Genomic DNA, 26,884 nt, shown 5'->3' with positions numbered 1-26,884 from the left:
TCCACTGCAATACCATCCAAACCTGCTGCCTTGCCAGCTTTCATCTTCCGCAAAGCTTTTACTACCTCTTCTCTGTTTACCAAATCATCTTCCCTAACCCTCTCACTTTGCACACCACCTCGACCAAAACACCCTATATCTGCCACTCTATCATCAAACACATTCAACAAACCTTCAAAATACTCACTCCATCTCCTTCTCACATCACCACTACTTGTTATCACCTCCCCATTTGCGCCCTTCACTGAAGTTCCCATTTGCTCTCTTGTCTTACACACTTTATTTACCTCCTTCCAGAACATCTTTTTATTCTCCCTAAAATTTAATGATACTCTCTCACCCCAACTCTCATTTGCCCTTTTTTTCACCTCTTGCACCTTTCTCTTGACCTCCTGTCTCTTTCTTTTATACATCTCCCACTCAATTTCATTTTTTCCCTGCAAAAATCGTCCAAATGCCTCTCTCTTCTCTTTCACTAATACTCTTACTTCTTCATCCCACCACTCACTACCCTTTCTAATCAACCCACCTCCCACTCTTCTCATGCCACAAGCATCTTTTGCGCAATCCATCACTGATTCCCTAAATACATCCCATTCCTCCCCCACTCCCCTTACTTCCATTGTTCTCACCTTTTTCCATTCTGTACTCAGTCTCTCCTGGTACTTCCTCACACAAGTCTCCTTCCCAAGCTCACTTACTCTCACCACCCTCTTCACCCCAACATTCACTCTTCTTTTCTGAAAACCCATACAAATCTTCACCTTAGCCTCCACAAGATAATGATCAGACATCCCTCCAGTTGCACCTCTCAGCACATTAACATCCAAAAGTCTCTCTTTCGCGCGCCTGTCAATTAACACGTAATCCAATAACGCTCTCTGGCCATCTCTCCTACTTACATAAGTATACTTATGTATATCTCGCTTTTTAAACCAGGTATTCCCAATCATCAGTCCTTTTTCAGCACATAAATCTACAAGCTCTTCACCATTTCCATTTACAACACTGAACACCCCATGTATACCAATTATTCCCTCAACTGCCACATTACTCACCTTTGCATTCAAATTACCCATCACTATAACCCGGTCTCGTGCATCAAAACCACTAACATATATACATGTACATATTCTTACTTGCTGCCTTCATCCATTCCCATCGCCACCCCTCCCCACATGAAATAGCATCCCCTCCTCCTGCAATATAGCACCAGAAAAAGACAAAAAAGGCCATATTCATTCACACTCAGTCTCTAGCTGTCACATATAATGCACCAAAACCACAGGTCCCTTTCCACATCCAGGCCCCATAGACCTTTCCATGACTTACCCCAGATGCTTCAAATGCCCTGGTTCAACTCACTGACAGCAAGTTGACCCCGGTATACCACATCGTTCCAATTCACTCTATTCCTTGCATGCCTTTCACCCTCCTGTATGTTCAGGCCCCAATCACTCAAAATCTTTTTCACTCCCTGACATGAGCAATATTACTATCAGAATTACATTAGAAAACTTACCTTAAAACTGTGCCTTTCACCCAAATCCAACACTTCTGGGACACTACAAACAGTCTCCTGAAAAGAGACAATTACCATTTAAAATACAACTTTCATAGTTCAGGTTGTATTTGCTGAACACATATTATTAATCACTTATGGTAGGTTTATCACGTCTGACTGCACAGTTTAGTTTTATAAGCCAGATGACATGATTTACCATTTCAATTACCCAGTGGTAAAGAAACAGAATGGATGTAACTTTTGCTTGGCATCCTTGTAACTGGTGATATTTTCTCAGGAAGAAAAGACTCAAATTCATGCTTAAAAGTAACAAAATGTGTTTACAAAAAGAAATTTCAAGACTAACTTTACCATCCAAACACTTTTAATATCATCCCTCTCTGAAAAGCTGTTTGGTCAATCTATGAAGATCAGAAATGCAATGAGTAATCTAAAATAGTGTAAGTTGTCAAATCATCCATCCTTTTTTTCTCCCTCCTCAAATTTCCAGGTGCATAAGCATTTACAGTCAACCATCTCTCATAATTCACTTTCATTTTCACAAACAATAGTCTGTGGCTCACTAGCTAACACTTTTTCACATATTCCTACAGCACCTTCAACAGATGTGTCACCCCTTCTTCAGCTCATGCCCTCACACTAACCCCTGACTTTACCTTGTAACATAACCAAACCATTCTTCTGCATGAGCTTCGCTTCACTCACAGGTAAAACATCCAGGTTCCTCTCCTGACACATAATACATATCTCTCACTTCTCATCCTGGTTACATACATACATACATTCAAACACCCCAGTATGAGCCTTTGAGGAAGATATGCACTCCTTGATTAGCTCCTGTTTCAGCTTCTATTCATTTATCTATTAATTTAATTCATTTATCATACTTAATTGCTGTCACCCACATCAGCAAGGTAGCGCAAGGAAACAGACGAGGAATAGCTCAACCCATCCACATGCACATGTACACACATATACATTTCAACATATACATACACAGACATATACATATATATACATGTACATATTCTTACTTGCTGCCTTCATCCATTCCCATCGCCACCCCTCCCCACATGAAGTAGCATCCCCTCCTCCTGCAGAATAGCACCAGAAAAAGACAAAAAAGGCCATATTCATTCACACTCAGTCTCTAGCTGTCACATATAATGCACCAAAACCACAGGTCCCTTTCCAAATCCAGGCACTACAGACCTTTCCATGATTTACCCCAGATGCTTCACATGCCCTGGTTCAATCCATTGACAGCAAGTTGACCCCGGTATACCACATCGTTCCAATTCACTCTATTCCTTGCATGCCTTTCACCCTTCTGTATGTTCAGGCCCAATCACTCAAAATCTTTTTCACTTCCTGACATGAGCAATATTGCTATCAGAATTAGATTAGAAAACTTACCTTAAAACTGTGCCTTTCACCCAAATCCAACACTTCTGGTACACTACAAACAGTCTCCTGAAAAGAGACAATTACCATTTAAAATAAAACTTTCATAGGTCAGGTTGTATTTGCTGAACACATATTATTACTCACTTATGGTAGGATTATCACGTCTGACTGCACAGTTTAGTTTTAAAAGCCAGATGACATGATTTACCATTTCAATTACCCAGTGGTAAAGAAAAAGAATGGATGTAACTTTTGCTTGGCATCCTTGTAACTGGTGATATTTTCTCAGGAAGAAAAGACTCATATTCATGCTTAAAAGTAACAAAATGTGTTTACAAAAAGAAATTTCAAGACAAACTTTACCATCCAAACACTTTAATATCATCTCTCTCTGAAAAGCTGTTTGGTCAATCTATGAAGATCAGAAATGCAATGAGTAATCTAAAATAGTGTAAGTTGTCAAATCATCCATCCTTTTTTCCTCCATCCTCTCATTTCCAGGTGCTTAAGCATTTACAGTCAACCATCTCATAATTCACTTTCATTTTCACAAACAATAGTCTGTGGCTCACTAGCTAACACTTTTTCACATATTCCTACAACACCTTCAACAGATGTGTCACCCCTTCTTCAGCTCATGCCCTCACAGTAACCCCTGACTTTACCCTGTGACATAACCAAACCATTCTTCTGCATGAGCTTCATTTCACTCACAGGTAAAACATCCAGGTTCCTCTCCTTACACATAATACATATCTCTCACTTCTTCTCATCCTGGTTACATACACACATACATTGAAACACCTCAGTATGAGCCTTTGAGAAAGATATGCACTCCTTGATTAGCTCCTTCTGTTTCAGCTTCTATTCATATATCTATTAATTTATTTGTTATCATACTTAATTGCCGTCACCCACATCAGCGAGGTAGCGCAAGGAAACAGACGAGGAATAGCTCAACCCACCCACATACACATGTACACACATATACATTTCAGCGTACACATACATATACAAACACAGACATATACATATATACACATGTACATATTCTTACTTGCTACCTTCATCCATTCCCATCGCCACCCCTCCACAGATGAAATAGCATCCCCCTTCTCCAGCAATATAGCACAAGAAAAAGACAAAAAAGACCACATTCGTTCACACTCAGTCTCTAGCTGTCACATATAATGCACCAAAACCACAGGTCCCTTTCCACATCCAGGCCCCATAGACCTTTCCAGGATTTGCCCCAGATGCTTCACATGCCCTGGTTCAATCCATTGACAGCAGGTCGACCCCGGTATACCACATTGTTCCAATTGACTCTATTCCTTGCATGCCTTTCACCCTCCTGTATGTTCAGGCCCCAATCACTCATAATCTTTTTCACTCCCTGACATGAGCAATATTACTATCAGAATTACATTAGAAAACTTACCTTAAAACTGTGCCTTTCACCCAAATCCAACACTTCTGGTACACTACAAATGGTCTCCTGAAAAGAGACAATCAACAGTTAAAATAAAACTTTCATAGGTCAGGTTGTAATTGCTGAACACATATTATTACTCACTTATGGTAGGTTTATCACGTCTGACTGCACAGTTTAGTTTTATAAGCCAGATGACATGATTTACCATTTCAATTACCCAGTGGTAAAGAAAAAGAATGGATGTAACTTTTGCTTGGCATCCTTGTAACAGGTGATATTTTCTCAGGAAGAAAAGACTCATATTCATGCTTAAAAGTAACAAAATGTGTTTACAAAAAGAAATTTCAAGACAAACTTTACCATCCAAACACTTTTAATATCATCCCTCTCTGAAAAGCTGTTTGGTCAATCTATGAAGATCAGAAATGCAATGAGTAATCTAAAATAGTGTAAGTTGTCAAATCATCCGTCTTTTTTCCTCCCTCCTCTCATTTCCAGGTGCTTAAGCATTTACAGTCAACCATCTCTCATAATTCACTTTCATTTTCACAAACAATAGTCTGTGGCTCACTAGCTAACAGTTTTTCACATATTCCTACAGCACCTTCAACAGATGTGTCACCCCTTCTTCAGCTCATGCCCTCACACTAACCCCTGACTTTACCTTGTAACATAACCAAACCATTCTTCTGCATGAGCTTTGCTTCACTCACAGGTAAAACATCAAGGTTCCTCTCCTTACACATAATACATATCTCTCACTTCTTCTTACCCTGGTTACATACACACATAAATTCATCCATCCCAGTATGAGCCTTTGAGGAAGATATGCACTCCTTGATTAGCTCCTGTTTCAGCTTCTATTCATATATCTATTAATTTATTTGTTATCATACTTAATTGCCGTCACCCACATCAGCGATGTAGCGCAAGGAAACAGACGAGGAATAGCTCAACCCACCCACATACACATGTACACACATATACATTTCAACGTATACATACATATACTCTTAACTTTCTTCTTTCACACACTTTACCAAACTCAGTCACCAGCTTCTGTAGTTTCTCACATGAATCAGCCACCATCACTGTATCATCGGCGAACAACAACTGACTCACTTCCCAAGCTCTCTCATTCACAACAGACTTCATACTTGCCCCTCTTTCCAAAACTCTTGCATTCACCTCCCTAACAACCCCATCCATAAACAAATTAAACAACCATGGAGATATCACACATCCCTGCCGCAAACCTACATTCACTGAGAACCAATCACTTTCCTCTCCTCCTACATGTACACATGCCTTACATCCTCGACAAAAACTTTTCACTGCTTCTAACAACTTGCCTCCCACACCATATATTCTTAATACCTTCCACGGAGCATCTCTATCAACTCTATCATATGCCTTCTCCAGATCCATAAATGCTACATACAAATCCATTTGCTTTTCTAAGTATTTCTCACATACATTCTTCAAAGCAAACACCTGATCCACACATCCTCTACCACCTCTGAAACCACACTGCTCTTCCCCAATCTGATGCTCTGTACATGCCTTCACCCTCTCAATCAATACCCTCCCATATAATTTACCAGGAATACTCAACAAACTTATACCTCTGTAATTTGAGCACTCACTCTTATCCCCTTTGCCTTTGTACAATGGCACTATGCATGCATTCTGCCAATCCTTAAGCACCTCACCATGAGTCACACATACATTAAATAACCTTACCAACCAGTCAACAATACAGTCACCCCCTTTTTTAATAAATTCCACTGCAATACCATCCAAACCTGCTGCCTTGCCGGCTTTCATCTTCCGCAAAGCTTTTACTACCTCTTCTCTGTTTACCAAATCATTTTAAAACCTTCAAAATATTCACTCCATCTCCTTCTCACATCACCACTACTTGTTATCCCCTCCCCATTTGCGCCCTTCAATGAAGTTCCCATTTGCTCCCTTGTCTTACGCACTTTATTTACCTCCTTCCTAAACATCTTTTTTTCTTTCTTTTCTTTTTTCTTTTAAACTATTCGCCATTTCCCGCGTTAGCAAGGTAGCGTTAAGAACAGAGGACTGGGCCTTTTTTTTGGAATATCCTCACCTGGCCCCCTCTGTTCCTTCTTTTGGAAAATTAAAAAAAAAAAAAAAAAAAACGAGAGGGGAGGATTTCCAGCCCCCCGCTCCCTACCCTTTTAGTCGCCTTCTACGACACGCAGGGAATACGTGGGAAGTACTCTTAATCCCCTATCCCCAGGGATATAAAACATCTTTTTATTGTCCCTAAAATTTAATGATACTCTCTCACCCCAACTCTCATTTGCCCTCTTTTTCACGTCTTGCACCTTTCTCTTGACCTCCTCTCTCTTTCTTTTATAAATACATCTCCCACTCAATTTCATTTTTTCCCTGCAAAAATCGTCCAAATGCCTCTCTCTTCTCTTTCACTAATAATCTTACTTCTTCATCCCACCACTCACTACCCTTTCTACTCAACCCACCTCCCACGCTTCTCATGCCACAAGCATCTTTTGCGCAATCCATCACTGATTCCCTAAATACATCCCATTCCTCCCCCACTCCCCTTACTTCCATTGTTCTCACCTTTTTCCATTCTGTACTCAGTCTCTCCTGGTACTTCCTCACACAAGTCTCCTTCCCAAGCTCACTTACTCTCACCACCCTCTTCACCCCAACATTCACTCTTCTTTTCTGAAAACCCATACAAATCTTCACCTTAGCCTCCACAAGATAATGATCAGACATCCCTCCAGTTGCACCTCTCAGCACATTAACATCCAAAAGTCTCTCTTTCGTGCGCCTGTCAATTAACATGTAATCCAATAACGCTTTCTGGCCATATCTCCTACTTACATACGTATACTTATGTATATCTCGCTTTTTAAACCAGGTATTCCCAATCACCAGTCCTTTTTCAGCACATAAATCTACAAGCTCTTCACCATTTCCATTTACAACACTGAACACCCCATGTATACTAATTATTCCCTCAACTGCCACATTACTCACGTTTGTATTCAAATCACCCATCACTATAAACTGGTCTCATGCATCAAAACCACTAACACACTCATTCAGCTGCTCCCAAAACACTTGCCTCTCATGATCTTTCTTCTCATGCCCAGGTGCATATGCACCAATAATCACCCATCTCTCTCCATCAACTTTCAGTTTTACCTATATTAATCGAGAATTTACTTTCTTACATTCTATCACATACTCCCACAACTCCTGTTTCAGGAGTACTGCTACTCCTTCCCTTGCTCTTGTCCTCTCACTAACCCCTGACTTTACTCCCAAGACATTCCCAAACCACTCTTCCCCTTTACCCTTGAGCTTCGTTTCACTCAGAGCCAAAACATCCAGGTTCCTTTCCTAAAACATACTACCTATCTCTCCTTTTTTCACATCATGGTTACATCCACACACATTTAGACACCCCAATCTGAGAAGAAAGTTAAGAGTAAATGTGAATAAGAGCACGGTTATTAGGTACAGTAGGGTTGAGGGTCAAGTCAATTGGGAGGTAAGTTTGAAAGGAGAAAAACTGGAGGAAGTAAAGTGTTTTAGATATCTGGGAGTGGATCTGGCAGTGGATGGTACCATGGAAGCGGAAGTGAATCATAGGGTGGGGGAGGGGGCGAAAATCCTGGGAGCCTTGAAGAATGTGTGGAAGTCGAGAACATTATCTCGGAAAGCAAAAATGGCTATGTTTGAAGGAATAGTGGTTCCAACAATGTTGTATGGTTGCGAGGCGTGGGCTATGGATAGAGTTGTGTGCAGGAGGGTGGATGTGCTGGAAATGAGATGTTTGAGGACAATGTGTGGTGTGAGGTGGTTTGATCGAGTAAGTAATAATAGGGTAAGAGAGATGTGTGGAAATAAAAAGAGCGTGGTTGAGAGAGCAGAAGAGGGTGTTTTGAAATGGTTTTGGGAAAAGGCGAGAATGAGTGAGGAAAGATTGACCAAGAGGATATATGTGTCGGAGGTGGAGGGAACGAGGAGAAGTGGGAGACCAAATTGGAGGTGGAAAGATGGAGTGAAAAAGATTTTGAGTGATCGGGGCCTGAACATGCAGGAGGGTGAAAGGCGGGCAAGGAATAGAGTGAATTGGATCGATGTGGTATACCGGGGTTGACGTGCTGTCAGTGGATTGAATCAGGGCATGTGAAGCGTCTGGGGTAAACCATGGAAAGTAGTGTGGGGCCTGGATGTGGAAAGGGAGTTGTGGTTTCGGGCATTATTGCATGACAGCTAGAGACTGAGTGTGAACGAATGGGGCCTTTGTTGTCTTTTCCTAGCACTACCTCGCACACATGAGGGGGGAGGGAGATGTTATTCCATGTGTGGCGAGGTGGTGATGGAAATGAATAAAGGCAGACAGTGTGAATTGTGTGCATGGGTATATATGTATGTGTCTGTGTGTGTATATATATGTGTACATTGAGATGTATAGGTATGTATTTTTGCATGTGTGGACGTGTATGTATATACATGTGTATGGGGGTGGGTTGGGCCATTTCTTTCGTCTGTTTCCTTGCGCTACCTCTCAAACGCGGGAGACAGCGACAAAGCAAAATAAAATGATAAAGAAACATACATATACAAACACAGACATATACATATATACACATGTACATATTTACTTGCTGCCTTCATCCATTCCCATCGCCACCCCCTCCCCACATGAAACAGCATCCCCCTTCTCCAGCAATATAGCACCAGAAAAAGACAAAAAAGACCCCATTCGTTCACACTCAGTCTCTAGCTGTCACATGTAATGCACCAAAACCACAGGTCCCTTTCCACATCCAGGCACTACAGACCTTTCCATGATTTGCCCCAGATGCTTCACATGCCCTGGTTCAATCCATTGACTGCAAGTCGACCCCAGTATACCACACTGTTCCAAGTAACTCTAATCCTTGCATGCCTTTCACCCTCCTGTATGTTCAGGCCCCAATCACTCAAAATCTTTTTCACTCCCTGACATGAGCAATATTACGATCAGAATTAGATTAGAAAACTTACCTTAAAACTGTGTCTTTCACTCAAATCCAACACTTCTGGTACACTACAAATGGTCTCCTGAAAAGAGACAATTACCATTTAAAATAAAACTTTCATAGGTCAGGTTGTATTTGCTGAACACATATTATTACTCACTTATGGTAGGATTATCACGTCTGACTGCACAGTTTAGTTTTATAAGCCAGATGACATGATTTACCATTTCAATTACCCAGTGGTAAAGAAAAAGAATGGATGTAACTTTTGCTTGGCATCCTTGTAACAGGTGATATTTTCTCAGGAAGAAAAGACTCATATTCATGCTTAAAAGTAACAAAATGTGTTTATAAAAAGTTGAGGGAATAATTGGTATACATGGGGTGTTCAGTGTTGTAAATGGAAATGGTGAAGAGCTTGTAATTTATGTGCTGAAAAAGGACTGGTGATTGGGAATACCTGGTTTAAAAAGCGAGATATACAGAAGTATACGTATGTAAGTAGGAGAGATGGCCAGAGAGCGTTATTGGATTACGTGTTAATTGACAGGCGCGCGAAAGAGAGACTTTTGGATGTTAATGTGCTGAGAGGTGCAACTGGAGGGATGTCTGATCATTATCTTGTGGAGGCTAAGGTAAAGATTTGTATGGGTTTTCAGAAAAGAAGAGTGAATGTTGGGGTGAAGAGGGTGGTGAGAGTAAGTGAGCTTGGGAAGGAGACTTGTGTGAGGAAGTACCAGGAGAGACTGAGTACAGAATGGAAAAAGGTGAGAACAATGGAAGTAAGGGGAGTGGGGGAGGAATGGGATGTATTTAGGGAATCAGTGATGGATTGCGCAAAAGATGCTTGTGGCATGAGAAGAGTGGGAGGTGGGTTGATTAGAAAGGGTAGTGAGTGGTGGGATGAAGAAGTAAGAGTATTAGTGAAAGAGAAGAGAGAGGCATTTGGACGATTTTTGCAGGGAAAAAATGTAATTGAGTGGGAGATGTATAAAAGAAAGAGAGAGGAGGTCAAGAGAAAGGTGCAAGAGGTGAAAAAGAGGGCAAATGAGAGTTGGAGTGAGAGAGTATCATTAAATTTTAGGGAGAATAAAAAGATGTTCTGGAAGGAGGTAAATAAAATGCGTAAGACAAGGGAGCAAATGGGAACTTCAGTGAAGGGCGCAAATGGGGAGGTGATAACAAGTAGTGGTGATGTGAGAAGGAGATGGAGTGAGTATTTTGAAGGTTTGTTGAATGTGTTTGATGATAGAGTGGCAGATATAGGGTGTTTTGGTCGAGGTGGTGTGCAAAGTGAGAGGGTTAGGGAAAATGATTTGGTAAACAGAGAAGAGGTAGTAAAAGCTTTGCGGAAGATGAAAGCCGGCAAGGCAGCAGGTTTGGATGGTATTGCAGTGGAATTTATTAAAAAAGGGGGTGACTATTGTTGACTGGTTGGTAAGGTAATTTAATGTATGTATGACTCATGGTGAGGTGCCTGAGGATTGGCGGAATGCGTGCATAGTGCCATTGTACAAAGGCAAAGGGGATAAGAGTGAGTACTCAAATTACAGAGGTATAAGTTTGTTGAGTATTCCTGGTAAATTATATGGGAGGGTATTGATTGAGAGGGTGAAGGCAGGTACAGAGCATCAGATTGGGGAAGAGCAGTGTGGTTTCAGAAGTGGTACAGGATGTGTGGATCAGGTGTTTGCTTTGAAGAATGTATGTGAGAAATACTTAGAAAAGCAAATGGATTTGTATGTAGCATTTATGGATCTGGAGAAGGCATATGATAGAGTTGATAGAGATGCTCTGTGGAAGGTATTAAGAATATATGGTGTGGGAGGCAAGTTGTTAGAAGCAGTGAAAAGTTTTTATCGAGGATGTAAGGCATGTGTACGTGTAGGAAGAGAGGAAAGTGATTGGTTCTCAGTGAGATACATATATACATATGTACATATTCTTACTTGGTGCCTTCATCCATTCCCGTTGCCACCCCTCCACACATGAAACAGCATCCTCCCCCTCCAGCAGGTAGTGCCAGGGAAAGACAAAAAAGGTCACATTCGTTCACACTCAGTCTCTAGCTGTCACAAGTAGTGCACCAAAACCACAGCTCCCTTTTCACATCCAGGCCCCACAGACCTCTCCATGGTTTACCCCAGATGCTTCACATGCCCTGGTTCAATCCACTGACAGCACATCGACCCCAGTACACCATATCATTCCAATTCACTCCATTCCCTGCAAGCCTTTCATCCTCCTGTATGCTCAGGCCCCAATCGCTCGAAATCTTTTTCACTCCATCCTTTCATCTCCAATTTGGTCTCCCGCTTCTCCTTGCTCCCTCCACCTCTGACACATACATCCTCTTTGTCAATCTTTACTCACTCATTCTCTCCATGTGTCCAAACCATTTCAACACACCCCCTTCTGCTCTCTCAACCACACTCTTTTTATTTCCACACATGTCTCTTACCTTTCATTACTTAATCAAATCACCTCAAACCACATACTGTCCTCAAGCACTTCATTTACAACACATCTACCCTCCTCCATACAACCCTATCTAAAGCCCATGCCTCACAACCATATAATATTGTTGGAACTACTAATTCCTCAAACAAACCCATTTTCGCTCTTTGCTCTTCCACACATTCTTCACAGCTCCCAGAACCTTCGCCCCTTCCCCCACCCTGTGACTCACTTCCGCTTCCATCCACTGCTAAGTCCACTCCCAGATATCTAAAACACTTCACTTCCTCCAATTTTTCTCCATTCAAACATACATCCCAACTAACTTGTCCCTCAACCCTGCTGAACCTAATAACCTTGCTCTTATCCATACTTACTCTTAACTTTCTCCCTCCACACACTTTTGCAAACTCAGTCAACAACTTCTGCAGTTTCTCAATTGAATCAGCCACCAGTGATGTATCATCAGCGAACAACATTCTGACTTACTTTTTAAGCCCTCTCATCCCTAACAGACTGCATACTCGTCCCTCTCTCAAAAATCTTGCATTTATCCCCCTATCCACCCCTTCCATAAACATATTAAATAACCATGGAGACATAACACACCCCTGCCACAGACTGGCCTTCACTGGGAACTAATCACTCTCCTCTCTTCCTACTCGTACACATGCATTATAACCTTGATAAAAAATTCTCACTGTTTCTAGCAGCTTACCTCCCACACCATATACTTTTAAAACCCACATAGTATCTCTATCATATCATATGCCTTCTCCAGATCCATAAATGCCACATACAAATCCATGTTTTTCTAAGTATTTCTCACACACATTCTTCAAAGTAAACACCTGATCCACATATCCTCTACCACTTCTGAAACCACACTGCTGCTACACTAATCTGATGCTTCATACATGTCTTCAGCCTTTCAATCAATATCCTCCCATACAATTTCCCAGGAATACTCAACAAACTTATGCCTCTGTAGTTTAAACACACACCTTTATCCTCTTTGCCTTTGTACAATGGCACTATGCAAGCATTCCCCCAATCCTCAGGCACTTCACCATGATCCATGCATACACTGAAAATCCTTACCAACCAATCAACAACATAGTTACCCCTTTTCTTAATAAATTCAACTGCAATACCATCCAAACCTGCCACCTTGCTGGATTTCATCTTCACTACCTCTTATCTCTTAACCAAACCATTCTCCCTGACCCTCTCACTTTGCACACCATCCCAACCAAAACAGGTTCTAGATACTGAAATACAAAGAGGGGAGGGTGTACAACTCATAAAATACATACCAGAACTTAAAAAAAAAAGGTACAAAATTTGAGTTACATTTCCTTCAAAAACAATGAGTTCATTTACCAAATTAATACGGCCTCAATAGTGTGACTTTATACAATTAAGAATAAGACAAACCAGAATGGGAAAACTTCAGACAAACTGAGAAATGTGAATGTGTCAGCAATTATTATAACATCACAGTAAATTCAATGGAATTCTCAAAAAATTGTTGCAAAACTCATGGTATATTGTCCTGACCAACCGAAGCATACTGACCCAAGTATGAAAAGAGTACCAGTCAAACATAAGCAGTATTTTTCTTAATACATGTATGCCACTTCCCACATTAGCTAAGTAGTGCCAAGAATAGACAAAGAAATGGCCACATTTGATTGCATCCACTATAGTCGTCACTATAATGCACAAAAACCTGAGCCACCTATTCACAATCAGGCCCTACAGACCTTTCCTTGGTTTCCCCCATCTATCTATTCATCTACATATCTGATGCCTTTTCCCTTCTGGAATTAACTCAATGAGGTGGGCACAGCAACAGTCTCCATAACTAGCGAACTCTGGTGCTGCTTCGTCACCTTTAGTGCCTCAACCTTAACAGGCTACTGGCAGAGGGCAAGTCTAGCACAGTGTTTGCAAAGGCTACTACGTAATGTTCCTACCTACTGCTTCCACCTAATGTTTCTACCTAATGCTCCTACCACATACTTTATCTGTTGTTCCTACCATTTTGCCAAAAGGCAAGGCTAGCACATAGTGCTCACCACAGGAAAATCTAGTTATAAAGAATGAGCTGTGCAAGTTGTAGTGTCAAACGTTATGTGTGACATGGAGTGATTGTACATTTTTGGAGAGAATGCCAGCAGTCTAAACGTCGGTGAGGCAGAAAGAAAAGATAGCTACCTGGATCAAAGGAGTGCAACTTGACAACCACTGATGTGCTGGCTCACTAGGTAGCTGTCACAAATCCTGCAGATACCCAGGTGGATAGTATTGGTAATATACCTCCCTAGCTGTTGGCTGCCTACGAACTACTACTATCTACATGTGCTCTTGTTCAGCCCACTAACACCATGTCATCCCCTGTACAGCACATCACTCTATCCCATGTATGCTTCACATCCTTCTGCATGTTCAGGTCCTGAACCTTCAAAGCATCTTTCACTTCATCCTTCCAACTCCTCCTTGGTTTTCCCTCTTTTTCTTGTTCCTTCCACTTCTGATATGCATACCCACTTAGTCATCCCTTCCTCACTCATCCTTTACATTTGTCCAAACCATTTCAGCGCACCCTCTTCAGCTCTCTCGCGCATACTCCTCTCTCTCACTCTACCATTTCTTGTTTGATAAACCCTCTGTACACCACATAGTCCTAAAAGGTTTCATTTCCAACACATTCAATCAATCCTTTACATTTTTTTTTTCAGGCCCAGGCCTTGCATCCATACAGCACTGATTGGACTACAATACAATCAAACACACCCAACTTTGCCTTAAAGACAATAACTTCTCTTTCCACACATTCCTCAGTGTACCTGAGACCTTTGCCCCTCCTCAACCACCCTTCAGCTACCAAGGTTTCCCTTACTGCCAAATCAATTCCTAGGTTTCTAAAACATTCCACTTCCTCACAGTTCTCTCCATTTAAACTCGCACTCCAAATGTCTTTTTTCACTCTTAAACCCAACAACTCTGCTTTCATTCACAATTACTCTCAACTTTCTCCATTAACACACTCTCAACCTTAAATGCCAGTTCCTACTGTTTCTCACTCAAATCTGCTATCAGCAATATCATCAGAAACCAACAGACTCATCTCTGCAATCCTAATTAGACTACACACCTGCTCCTCTCTCTATGATTCTTGCATTACCTCCCCCACCATTCCATCCATCTTGTATATATATGTATGTATGTGTGTGTGTGTGTGTGTGTGTGTGTGTGTGTGTGCGTGTGTGTGTGTGTGTGTGTGTGTGTGTATATGTATATTATCCCTGGGGATAGGGGTGAAAGAATACTTCCCACGTATTCCTCGCGTGTCGTAGAAAGCGACTAGAGGGGACGGGAGCGGGGGGCCGGAAATCCTCCCCTCCTTGTATTAACTTTCTAAAATGGGAAACAGAAGAAGGAGTCACGCGGGGAGTGCTCATCCTCCTCGAAGGCTCAGAGTGGGGTGCCTAAATGTGTGTGGATGTAACCAAGATGTGAAAAAAGGAGAGATAGGTAGTATGTTTGAGGAAAGGAACCTGGATGTTTTGGCTCTGAGTGAAACGAAGCTCAAGGGTAAAGGGGAAGAGTGGTTTGGAAATGTCTGGGGAGTGAAGTCAGGGGTTAGTGAGAGGACAAGAGCAAGGGAAGGAGTAGCAATACTCCTGAAACAGGAGTTGTGGGAGTATGTGATAGAATGTAAGAAAGTAAATTCTCGATTAATATGGGTAAAATTGAAAGTTGATGGAGAGAGGTGAGTGATTATTGGTGCATATGCACCTGGGCATGAGAAGAAAGATCATGAGAGGCAAGTGTTTTGGGAGCAGCTAAATGAGTGTGTTAGCGGTTTTGATGCACGAGACCGGGTTATAGTGATGGGTGATTTGAATGCAAAGGTGAGTAATGTGGCAGTTGAGGGAATAATTGGTATGCATGGGGTGTTCAGTGTTGTAAATGGAAATGGTGAAGAGCTTGTAGATTTATGTGCTGAAAGAGGACTGATGATTGGGAATACCTGGTTTAAAAAGCGAGATATACATAAGTATACTTATGTAAGTAGGAGAGATGGCCAGAGAGCGTTATTGGATTACGTGTTAATTGACAGGCGTGCGAAAGAGAGACTTTTGGATGTCAATGTGCTGAGAGGTGCAACTGGAGGGATGTCTGATCATTATCTTGTGGAGGCTAAGGTGAAGATTAGTATGGGTTTTCAGAAAAGAAGAGTGAATGTTGGGGTGAAGAAGGTGGTGAGAGTAAGTGAGCTTGGGAAGGAGACCTGTGTGAAGAAGTATCAGGAGAGACTGTGTACAGAATGGAAAAAGGTGAGAACAATGGAAGTAAGGGGAGTGGGGGAGGAATGGGATGTATTTAGGGAATCAGTGATGGATTGCACAAAAGATGCTTGTGGCATGAGAAGAGTGGGAGGTGGGCTGTTTAGAAAGGGTAGTGAGTGGTGGGATGAAGAAGTAAGAGTATTAGTGAAAGAGAAGAGAGAGGCATTTGGACGATTTTTGCAGGGAAAAAATGCAATTGAGTGGGAGAAGTATAAAAAAAGAGACAGGAGGTCAAGAGAAAGGTGCAAGAGGTGAAAAAAAGGGCAAATGAGAGTTGGGGTGAGAGACTATCAGTAAATTTTAGGGAGAATAAAAAGATGTTCTGGAAGGAGGTAAATAGGGTGCGTAAGACAAGGGAGCAAATGGGAACTTCAGTGAAGGGCGTAAATGGGGAGGTGATAACAAGTAGTGGTGATGTGAGAAGGAGATGGAATGAGTATTTTGAAGGTTTGTTGAATGTGTCTGATGACAGAGTGGCAGATATAGGGTGTTTGGGTCGAGGTGGTGTGCAAAGTGAGAGGGTTAGGGAAAATGATTTAGTAAACAGAGAAGAGGTAGTAAAAGCTTTGCGGAAGATGAAAGCCGGCAAGGCAGCAGGTTTGGATGGTATTGCAGTGGAATTTATTAAAAAAGGGGGTGACTGTATTGTTGACTGGTTGGTAAGGTTATTCAATGTATGTATGACTCATGGTGAGGTGCCTGAGGATTGGCGGAATGCGTGCATAGTGCCATTGTACAAAGGCAAAGGGGATAAGAGTGAGTGCTCAAATTACAGAGGTATAAGTTTGCTGAGTATTCCTGGTAAATTATATGGGAGGGTATTGATTGAGAGGGTGAAGGCATGTACAGAGCATCAGATTGGGGAAGAGCAGTGTGGTTTCAGAAGTGGTAGAGGATGTGTGGATCAGGTGTTTGCTTTGAAGAATGTATGTGAGAAATACTTAGAAAAGCAAATGGATTTCTATGTAGCATTTATGGATCTGGAGAAGGCATATGATAGAGTTGATAGAGATGCTCTGTGGAAGGTATTAAGAATATATGGTGAGGGAGGCAAGTTGTTAGAAGCAGTGAAAAGTTTTTATCGAGGATGTAAGGCATGTGTACGTGTAGGAAGAGAGGAAAGTGATTGGTTCTCAGTGAATGTAGGTTTGCGGCAGGGGTGTGTGATGTCTCCATGGTTGTTTAATTTGTTTATGGATGGGGTTGTTAGGGAGGTAAATGCAAGAGTCTTGGAAAGAGGGGCAAGTATGAAGTCTGTTGGGGATGAGAGAGCTTGGGAAGTGAGTCAGTTGTTGTTCGCTGATGATACAGCGCTGGTGGCGGATTCATGTGAGAAACTGCAGAAGCTGGTGACGGAGTTTGGTAAAGTGTGTGGAAGAAGAAAGTTAAGAGTAAATGTGAATAAGAGCAAGGTTATTAGGTACAGTAGGGTTGAGGGTCAAGTCAATTGGGAGGTGAGTTTGAATGGTGAAAAACTGGAGGAAGTGAAGTGTTTTAGATATCTGGGAGTGGATCTGTCAGCGGATGGAACCATGGAAGCGGAAGTGGATCATAGGGTGGGGGAGGGGGCGAAAATTTTGGGAGCCTTGAAAAATGTGTGGAAGTCGAGAACATTATCCCTGAAAGCAAAAATGGGTATGTTTGAAGGAATAGTAGTTCCAACAATGTTGTATGGTTGCGAGGCGTGGGCTATGGATAGAGTTGTGCGCAGGAGGATGGATGTGCTGGAAATGAGATGTTTGAGGACAATGTGTGGTGTGAGGTGGTTTGATCGAGTAAGTAACGTAAGGGTAAGAGAGATGTGTGGAAATAAAAAGAGCGTGGTTGAGAGAGCAGAAGAGGGTGTTTTGAAATGGTTTGGGCACATGGAGAGAATGAGTGAGGAAAGATTGACCAAGAGGATATATGTGTCGGAGGTGGAGGGAACGAGGAGAAGAGGGAGACCAAATTGGAGGTGGAAAGATGGAGTGAAAAGGATTTTGTGTGATCGGGGCCTGAACATGCAGGAGGGTGAAAGGAGGGCAAGGAATAGAGTGAATTGGAGCGATGTGGTATACAGGGGTTGACGTGCTGTCAGTGGATTGAATCAAGGCATGTGAAGCGTCCGGGGTAAACCATGGAAAGCTGTGTAGGTATGTATATTTCCGTGTGTGGACGTGTAGGTACATGTGTATGGGGGGGGTTGGGCCATTTCTTTCGTCTGTTTCCTTGCGCTACCTCGCAAACGCGGGAGACAGCGACAAAGTATAAAAAAGAAAAAAAAAAAAAAAAAAAAAAAACCTGCTCCTCTCTCTATGATTCTTGCATTACCTCCCCCACCATTCCATCCATAAACAAATCCTCTTCCACTCCAGAAACCATATCGTTTTTCTTAGTCTAATGCTCTGTGCATGCCACCACCCTCTAAAACACAACTTTCCCCTACAACTTACTGGGTACATTCAACAAACTTGTACCTCTGTAATTCAAACACACCTTTGTCCCCCTTGCCTCTATACAATGGCACCATACAGGCATTCTGCTAATAATCACTTCTCTAAACTAGGGCCAGGACCATTTATCACTTTATGGAAGAACTGTAAAATCATACATAATCATATATGTAAGGGAAATGCAGAAGTTGGTGTATGAGTTTAGGAGAGAGTGAAAGGAAAAAGTAGAGTAAATGTGAGTATGAGCAAGGGTATTCCGTTTGGCTGTGCAAAAGGAGAAGGTAGTTGGGATGTGTCACAGTCTGAATGGCAAAAACTTGGAGACAGTGGGGTACTTAAGATATCTGGGAGTGGACATTGCAGCGAATGGAACCATGGATGAGGAAGTGAGCCATAGGATGGGTAAGGGAGCGAAGGTTTTGGGAGCATTGATGGTTAAAAGGGTATGTTTGAAGGTATATCACTCCCAACAATGTTGTATGGATGTGAAGCACGTGTTATAGGCGAGAATGTACTGAAGAGGGTGAATCTGTCGGAAATGAAATGGTTGAGGACAAAGTGATTAATGCTGGAGCAAAAGAGAGGGTGTGCTGAAATGGTCTGGACATATGGAGAGAATGAGTGAAGAGAGATTGTCAAAAGATATATGTGTCGGAGCTGGAGGGAACAAGGAGAAAAAGATGACCAAATTGGAGATGGACGGATGAAGTGAATAAGACTGAGTGTTTGGCACCTGAACAAGCAGGAGTGTGAAGGATGTGAATGCTTTGGGCTTGAATGTGCAGGAATGTAAAAGGTATGTTCTGAAAAAAGTGTACCGGAGTGATGTGGTGGTATACAGGAAGGGGGTCTGTGTTCTCAATTTACTGAACCAGGGCATATGAAGCAGACTGGAGAAATCACAGAAAGGTCCATGGGGCCTTGTGGTGGATTTTGGTCTGTGGTTTTGGTACACTACATATGACAGCTAGAGAACTGATGTTAGTGAATGAGGACTTTTCTTCAATTTTTCCAGGCAATAAGTTGCTAATATTGGAAACAGCAAACAAGGATGAAAGAAAAGAAAGAAAATTTCATTTTTGCACCAAATAGGTAATACATTAATAAAGTAATTTCTTGCATGTTGTAACATATGATCAAAAGGGATGACCAAGTTGAGAGTAAATGTGAATAAAGCAAGGTTATGAGGTTTAGCAGGGTATAGATGCAGTTAGCTAGGTGTGAGTTTGAAAGGAGAAAATGCAGTAGTGAAGTGTTTAAGATACCTGGGAATGAACCATGGAACCATGGAAGCAGAAGAATGTCACATTGTGCATGTGTGTGTGTGTGTGTGTGTGTGTGTGTGTGTGTGAGGGGGAGGAGGAGGAGGAGATACTGGGAGCATGAAAGAAGGTGTGGAAAGTGAAGTCATTTACTAGAGGGGTGTAATAAGTATGTCTGAGGGTACAACAGTCCCACCAATGTTGTATGAGAGCAAGTTATGAGCTATGGATTAGGATTTGTGGAGGAGTGTAGGTGTTGAAAATGAAATGTCTAAGGACAATATGTGGTGTGAGGTGGTTTGTTTAAGTAATTGAAGGATAAGAAAGAGGTGTAGTAATAAAAAGAATGTGGTTGAAAGAGCTGAAAAGAGTTTGCTGAAATGGTATGGACATATAAAGAGAATGAGTGGGGAGAGGTTGACAAAGAGGATATAAGAGAAGTGGAGGGGACAAGGAGAAAGGGGATATCAAATTGTAGATGGAAGAATGGAGTAAAAAAGAGTTTTAGTGATCAGGGCCCAAACATGCAAAAGGGTGAAAGGTATGCATGAGATAGAGCGAACTGGAATGATGTGGTATAGAGTTGATGTGATGTCCATTAATGAACTAAGGCATATGAAGCAGCCAGGGAGAACCATGGAAAGGTACATGGGGCCTGGTTGTGGATATGGGGCTGTGGTTTTGGTGCATAGCACATAGGAGCTAGAGAATGGGTTTGAGTGAATGCTGCCATTCTTTGTCTGTTCCTTGTGCTACCTCGCTAATGTGGGAAACAATGATCAAGTATGAGGAAAAAAAATCATGATCATCTATAGCTGAAAGATCATGAATTCAATAAGGAGTTACATCTTTAAAGCCAATCTCTGCTAAAACCAAAAAGCAAAGGTTAAATTTGCTCGTTTAAAATCATTTTAAAAAATATGGGTTCTCACTAGAACATGCTGGCTCAAGTTATGCTATGCCTGCAAACAATATAAGCAGACAAACAATCATATAAAATTTGTAGGTATCTTGGTTAGCGGTAGACATATTAAAAAAATAATGCATTTCTGTATAGCACAGAAGGAAGAGTTCAGGTTTCATTTACCTATAAAAAAAAGAAACAATCAATTCAGAAATTGTGTAGATGAATTTAAGATCTATTTTAGATATTTTAGAAAAGCAAAGGGATTTGTATGTAGCATTTATGGATCTGGAGAAGGCATATGATAGAGTTGATAGAGATGCTCTGTGGAAGGTATTAAGAATATATGGTGTGGGAGGCAAGTTGTTAGAAGCAGTGAAAAGTTTTTATCGAGGATGTAAGGCATGTGTACGTGTAGGAAGAGAGGAAAGTGATTGGTTCTCAGTGAATGTAGGTTTGCGGCAGGGGTGTGTGATGTCTCCATGGTTGTTTAATTTGTTTATGGATGGGGTTGTAAAGGAGGTAAATGCAAGAGTCCTGGAAAGAGGGGCAAGTATGAAGTCTGTTGGGGATGAGAGAGCTTGGGAAGTGAGTCAATTGTTGTTCGCTGATGATACAGCGCTGGTGGCTGATTCATGTGAGAAACTGCAGAAGCTGGTGACTGAGTTTGGTAAAGTGTGTGGAAGAAGAAAGTTGAGAGTAAATGTGAATAAGAGCAAGGTTATTAGGTACAGTAGGGGTGAGGGTCAAGTCAATTGGGAGGTGAGTTTGAATGGAGAAAAACTGGAGGAAGTGAAGTGTTTTAGATATCTGGGAGTGGATCTGTCAGCGGATGGAACCATGGAAGCGGAAGTGGATCATAGGGTGGGGGAGGGGGCGAAAATTTTGGGAGCCTTGAAAAATGTGTGGAAGTCGAGAACATTATCTCGGAAAGCAAAAATGGGTATGTTTGAGGGAATAGTGGTTCCAACAATGCTGTATGGTTGCGAGGCGTGGGCTATGGATAGAGATGTGCGCAGGAGGATGGATGTGCTGGAAATGAGATGTTTGAGGACAATGTGTGGTGTGAGGTGGTTTGAGCGAGTAAGTAACGTAAGGGTAAGAGAGATGTGTGGAAATGAAAAGAGCGTGGTTGAGAGAGCAGAAGAGGGTGTTTTGAAATGGTTTGGGCACATGGAGAGAATGAGTGAGGAGAGATTGACCAAGAGGATATATGTGTCGGAGGTGGAGGGAACGAGGAGAAGAGGGAGACCAAATTGGAGGTGGAAAGATGGAGTGAAAAGGATTTTGTGTGATCGGGGCCTGAACATGCAGGAGGGTGAAAGGAGGGCAAGGAATAGAGTGAATTGGAGCGATGTGGTATACAGGGGTTGACGTGCTGTCAGTGGATTGAATCAAGGCATGTGAAGCGTCCGGGGTAAACCATGGAAAGCTGTGTAGGTATGTATATTTCCGTGTGTGGACGTGTAGGTACATGTGTATGGGGGGGGTTGGGCCATTTCTTTCGTCTGTTTCCTTGCGCTACCTCGCAAACGCGGGAGACAGCGACAAAGTATAAAAAAGAAAAAAAAAAAAAAAAAAAAAAAACCTGCTCCTCTCTCTATGATTCTTGCATTACCTCCCCCACCATTCCATCCATAAACAAATCCTCTTCCACTCCAGAAACCATATCGTTTTTCTTAGTCTAATGCTCTGTGCATGCCACCACCCTCTAAAACACAACTTTCCCCTACAACTTACTGGGTACATTCAACAAACTTGTACCTCTGTAATTCAAACACACCTTTGTCCCCCTTGCCTCTATACAATGGCACCATACAGGCATTCTGCTAATAATCACTTCTCTAAACTAGGGCCAGGACCATTTATCACTTTATGGAAGAACTGTAAAATCATACATAATCATATATGTAAGGGAAATGCAGAAGTTGGTGTATGAGTTTAGGAGAGAGTGAAAGGAAAAAGTAGAGTAAATGTGAGTATGAGCAAGGGTATTCCGTTTGGCTGTGCAAAAGGAGAAGGTAGTTGGGATGTGTCACAGTCTGAATGGCAAAAACTTGGAGACAGTGGGGTACTTAAGATATCTGGGAGTGGACATTGCAGCGAATGGAACCATGGATGAGGAAGTGAGCCATAGGATGGGTAAGGGAGCGAAGGTTTTGGGAGCATTGATGGTTAAAAGGGTATGTTTGAAGGTATATCACTCCCAACAATGTTGTATGGATGTGAAGCACGTGTTATAGGCGAGAATGTACTGAAGAGGGTGAATCTGTCGGAAATGAAATGGTTGAGGACAAAGTGATTAATGCTGGAGCAAAAGAGAGGGTGTGCTGAAATGGTCTGGACATATGGAGAGAATGAGTGAAGAGAGATTGTCAAAAGATATATGTGTCGGAGCTGGAGGGAACAAGGAGAAAAAGATGACCAAATTGGAGATGGACGGATGAAGTGAATAAGACTGAGTGTTTGGCACCTGAACAAGCAGGAGTGTGAAGGATGTGAATGCTTTGGGCTTGAATGTGCAGGAATGTAAAAGGTATGTTCTGAAAAAAGTGTACCGGAGTGATGTGGTGGTATACAGGAAGGGGGTCTGTGTTCTCAATTTACTGAACCAGGGCATATGAAGCAGACTGGAGAAATCACAGAAAGGTCCATGGGGCCTTGTGGTGGATTTTGGTCTGTGGTTTTGGTACACTACATATGACAGCTAGAGAACTGATGTTAGTGAATGAGGACTTTTCTTCAATTTTTCCAGGCAATAAGTTGCTAATATTGGAAACAGCAAACAAGGATGAAAGAAAAGAAAGAAAATTTCATTTTTGCACCAAATAGGTAATACATTAATAAAGTAATTTCTTGCATGTTGTAACATATGATCAAAAGGGATGACCAAGTTGAGAGTAAATGTGAATAAAGCAAGGTTATGAGGTTTAGCAGGGTATAGATGCAGTTAGCTAGGTGTGAGTTTGAAAGGAGAAAATGCAGTAGTGAAGTGTTTAAGATACCTGGGAATGAACCATGGAACCATGGAAGCAGAAGAATGTCACATTGTGCATGTGTGTGTGTGTGTGTGTGTGTGTGTGTGTGTGAGGGGGAGGAGGAGGAGGAGATACTGGGAGCATGAAAGAAGGTGTGGAAAGTGAAGTCATTTACTAGAGGGGTGTAATAAGTATGTCTGAGGGTACAACAGTCCCACCAATGTTGTATGAGAGCAAGTTATGAGCTATGGATTAGGATTTGTGGAGGAGTGTAGGTGTTGAAAATGAAATGTCTAAGGACAATATGTGGTGTGAGGTGGTTTGTTTAAGTAATTGAAGGATAAGAAAGAGGTGTAGTAATAAAAAGAATGTGGTTGAAAGAGCTGAAAAGAGTTTGCTGAAATGGTATGGACATATAAAGAGAATGAGTGGGGAGAGGTTGACAAAGAGGATATAAGAGAAGTGGAGGGGACAAGGAGAAAGGGGATATCAAATTGTAGATGGAAGAATGGAGTAAAAAAGAGTTTTAGTGATCAGGGCCCAAACATGCAAAAGGGTGAAAGGTATGCATGAGATAGAGCGAACTGGAATGATGTGGTATAGAGTTGATGTGATGTCCATTAATGAACTAAGGCATATGAAGCAGCCAGGGAGAACCATGGAAAGGTACATGGGGCCTGGTTGTGGATATGGGGCTGTGGTTTTGGTGCATAGCACATAGGAGCTAGAGAATGGGTTTGAGTGAATGCTGCCATTCTTTGTCTGTTCCTTGTGCTACCTCGCTAATGTGGGAAACAATGATCAAGTATGAGGAAAAAAAATCATGATCATCTATAGCTGAAAGATCATGAATTCAATAAGGAGTTACATCTTTAAAGCCAATCTCTGCTAAAACCAAAAAGCAAAGGTTAAATTTGCTCGTTTAAAATCATTTTAAAAAATATGGGTTCTCACTAGAACATGCTGGCTCAAGTTATGCTATGCCTGCAAACAATATAAGCAGACAAACAATCATATAAAATTTGTAGGTATCTTGGTTAGCGGTAGACATATTAAAAAAATAATGCATTTCTGTATAGCACAGAAGGAAGAGTTCAGGTTTCATTTACCTATAAAAAAAAGAAACAATCAATTCAGAAATTGTGTAGATGAATTTAAGATCTATTTTAGATATTTTAGAAAAGCAAAGGGATTTGTATGTAGCATTTATGGATCTGGAGAAGGCATATGATAGAGTTGATAGAGATGCTCTGTGGAAGGTATTAAGAATATATGGTGTGGGAGGCAAGTTGTTAGAAGCAGTGAAAAGTTTTTATCGAGGATGTAAGGCATGTGTACGTGTAGGAAGAGAGGAAAGTGATTGGTTCTCAGTGAATGTAGGTTTGCGGCAGGGGTGTGTGATGTCTCCATGGTTGTTTAATTTGTTTATGGATGGGGTTGTAAAGGAGGTAAATGCAAGAGTCCTGGAAAGAGGGGCAAGTATGAAGTCTGTTGGGGATGAGAGAGCTTGGGAAGTGAGTCAATTGTTGTTCGCTGATGATACAGCGCTGGTGGCTGATTCATGTGAGAAACTGCAGAAGCTGGTGACTGAGTTTGGTAAAGTGTGTGGAAGAAGAAAGTTGAGAGTAAATGTGAATAAGAGCAAGGTTATTAGGTACAGTAGGGGTGAGGGTCAAGTCAATTGGGAGGTGAGTTTGAATGGAGAAAAACTGGAGGAAGTGAAGTGTTTTAGATATCTGGGAGTGGATCTGTCAGCGGATGGAACCATGGAAGCGGAAGTGGATCATAGGGTGGGGGAGGGGGCGAAAATTTTGGGAGCCTTGAAAAATGTGTGGAAGTCGAGAACATTATCTCGGAAAGCAAAAATGGGTATGTTTGAGGGAATAGTGGTTCCAACAATGCTGTATGGTTGCGAGGCGTGGGCTATGGATAGAGATGTGCGCAGGAGGATGGATGTGCTGGAAATGAGATGTTTGAGGACAATGTGTGGTGTGAGGTGGTTTGAGCGAGTAAGTAACGTAAGGGTAAGAGAGATGTGTGGAAATGAAAAGAGCGTGGTTGAGAGAGCAGAAGAGGGTGTTTTGAAATGGTTTGGGCACATGGAGAGAATGAGTGAGGAGAGATTGACCAAGAGGATATATGTGTCGGAGGTGGAGGGAACGAGGAGAAGAGGGAGACCAAATTGGAGGTGGAAAGGTTAAATTTGCTCGTTTAAAATCATTTTAAAAAATATGGGTTCTCACTAGAACATGCTGGCTCAAGTTATGCTATGCCTGCAAACAATATAAGCAGACAAACAATCATATAAAATTTGTAGGTATCTTGGTTAGCGGTAGACATATTAAAAAAATAATGCATTTCTGTATAGCACAGAAGGAAGAGTTCAGGTTTCATTTACCTATAAAAAAAAGAAACATAATCAATTCAGAAATTGTGTAGATGAATTTAAGATCTATTTTAGATATTTTAGAAAAGCAAAGGGATTTGTATGTAGCATTTATGGATCTGGAGAAGGCATATGATAGAGTTGATAGAGATGCTCTGTGGAAGGTATTAAGAATATATGGTGTGGGAGGCAAGTTGTTAGAAGCAGTGAAAAGTTTTTATCGAGGATGTAAGGCATGTGTACGTGTAGGAAGAGAGGAAAGTGATTGGTTCTCAGTGAATGTAGGTTTGCGGCAGGGGTGTGTGATGTCTCCATGGTTGTTTAATTTGTTTATGGATGGGGTTGTAAAGGAGGTAAATGCAAGAGTCCTGGAAAGAGGGGCAAGTATGAAGTCTGTTGGGGATGAGAGAGCTTGGGAAGTGAGTCAATTGTTGTTCGCTGATGATACAGCGCTGGTGGCTGATTCATGTGAGAAACTGCAGAAGCTGGTGACTGAGTTTGGTAAAGTGTGTGGAAGAAGAAAGTTGAGAGTAAATGTGAATAAGAGCAAGGTTATTAGGTACAGTAGGGGTGAGGGTCAAGTCAATTGGGAGGTGAGTTTGAATGGAGAAAAACTGGAGGAAGTGAAGTGTTTTAGATATCTGGGAGTGGATCTGTCAGCGGATGGAACCATGGAAGCGGAAGTGGATCATAGGGTGGGG

At 41.7% G+C, this 26,884-nt stretch overlaps 1 protein-coding gene across 12 annotated transcripts in view; it reads right to left on the bottom strand.

Moving 5' to 3' along the window:
• LOC139766421 (ribosome biogenesis protein NOP53) overlaps positions 1-26,884 on the bottom strand; it is a 120,221-nt gene that overhangs the window by 52,515 nt on the left and 40,822 nt on the right. For 4 of the 12 annotated variants that reach the window (XM_071695094.1, XM_071695098.1, XM_071695097.1 and 1 more), the window contains exons 7-10: positions 9,432-9,488; positions 4,374-4,430; positions 2,942-2,998; positions 1,523-1,579 (exon numbers count right to left, since the gene is read on the bottom strand). In XM_071695094.1, the coding sequence (XP_071551195.1) occupies positions 1,523-1,579; positions 2,942-2,998; positions 4,374-4,430; positions 9,432-9,488 (228 nt within the window). The remainder of the gene's footprint in view (positions 1-1,522; positions 1,580-2,941; positions 2,999-4,373; positions 4,431-9,431; positions 9,489-26,884) is intronic. The other 8 variants (XM_071695095.1, XM_071695103.1, XM_071695099.1 and 5 more) reach the window with 2 other exon arrangements.

This window comes from Panulirus ornatus, chromosome 57 (genome assembly GCF_036320965.1).
Source record: "Panulirus ornatus isolate Po-2019 chromosome 57, ASM3632096v1, whole genome shotgun sequence".
NCBI classification, from domain to species: Eukaryota; Metazoa; Arthropoda; class Malacostraca; order Decapoda; family Palinuridae; genus Panulirus; species Panulirus ornatus.
This window is presented reverse-complemented; position numbering and strand designations above follow the sequence as displayed.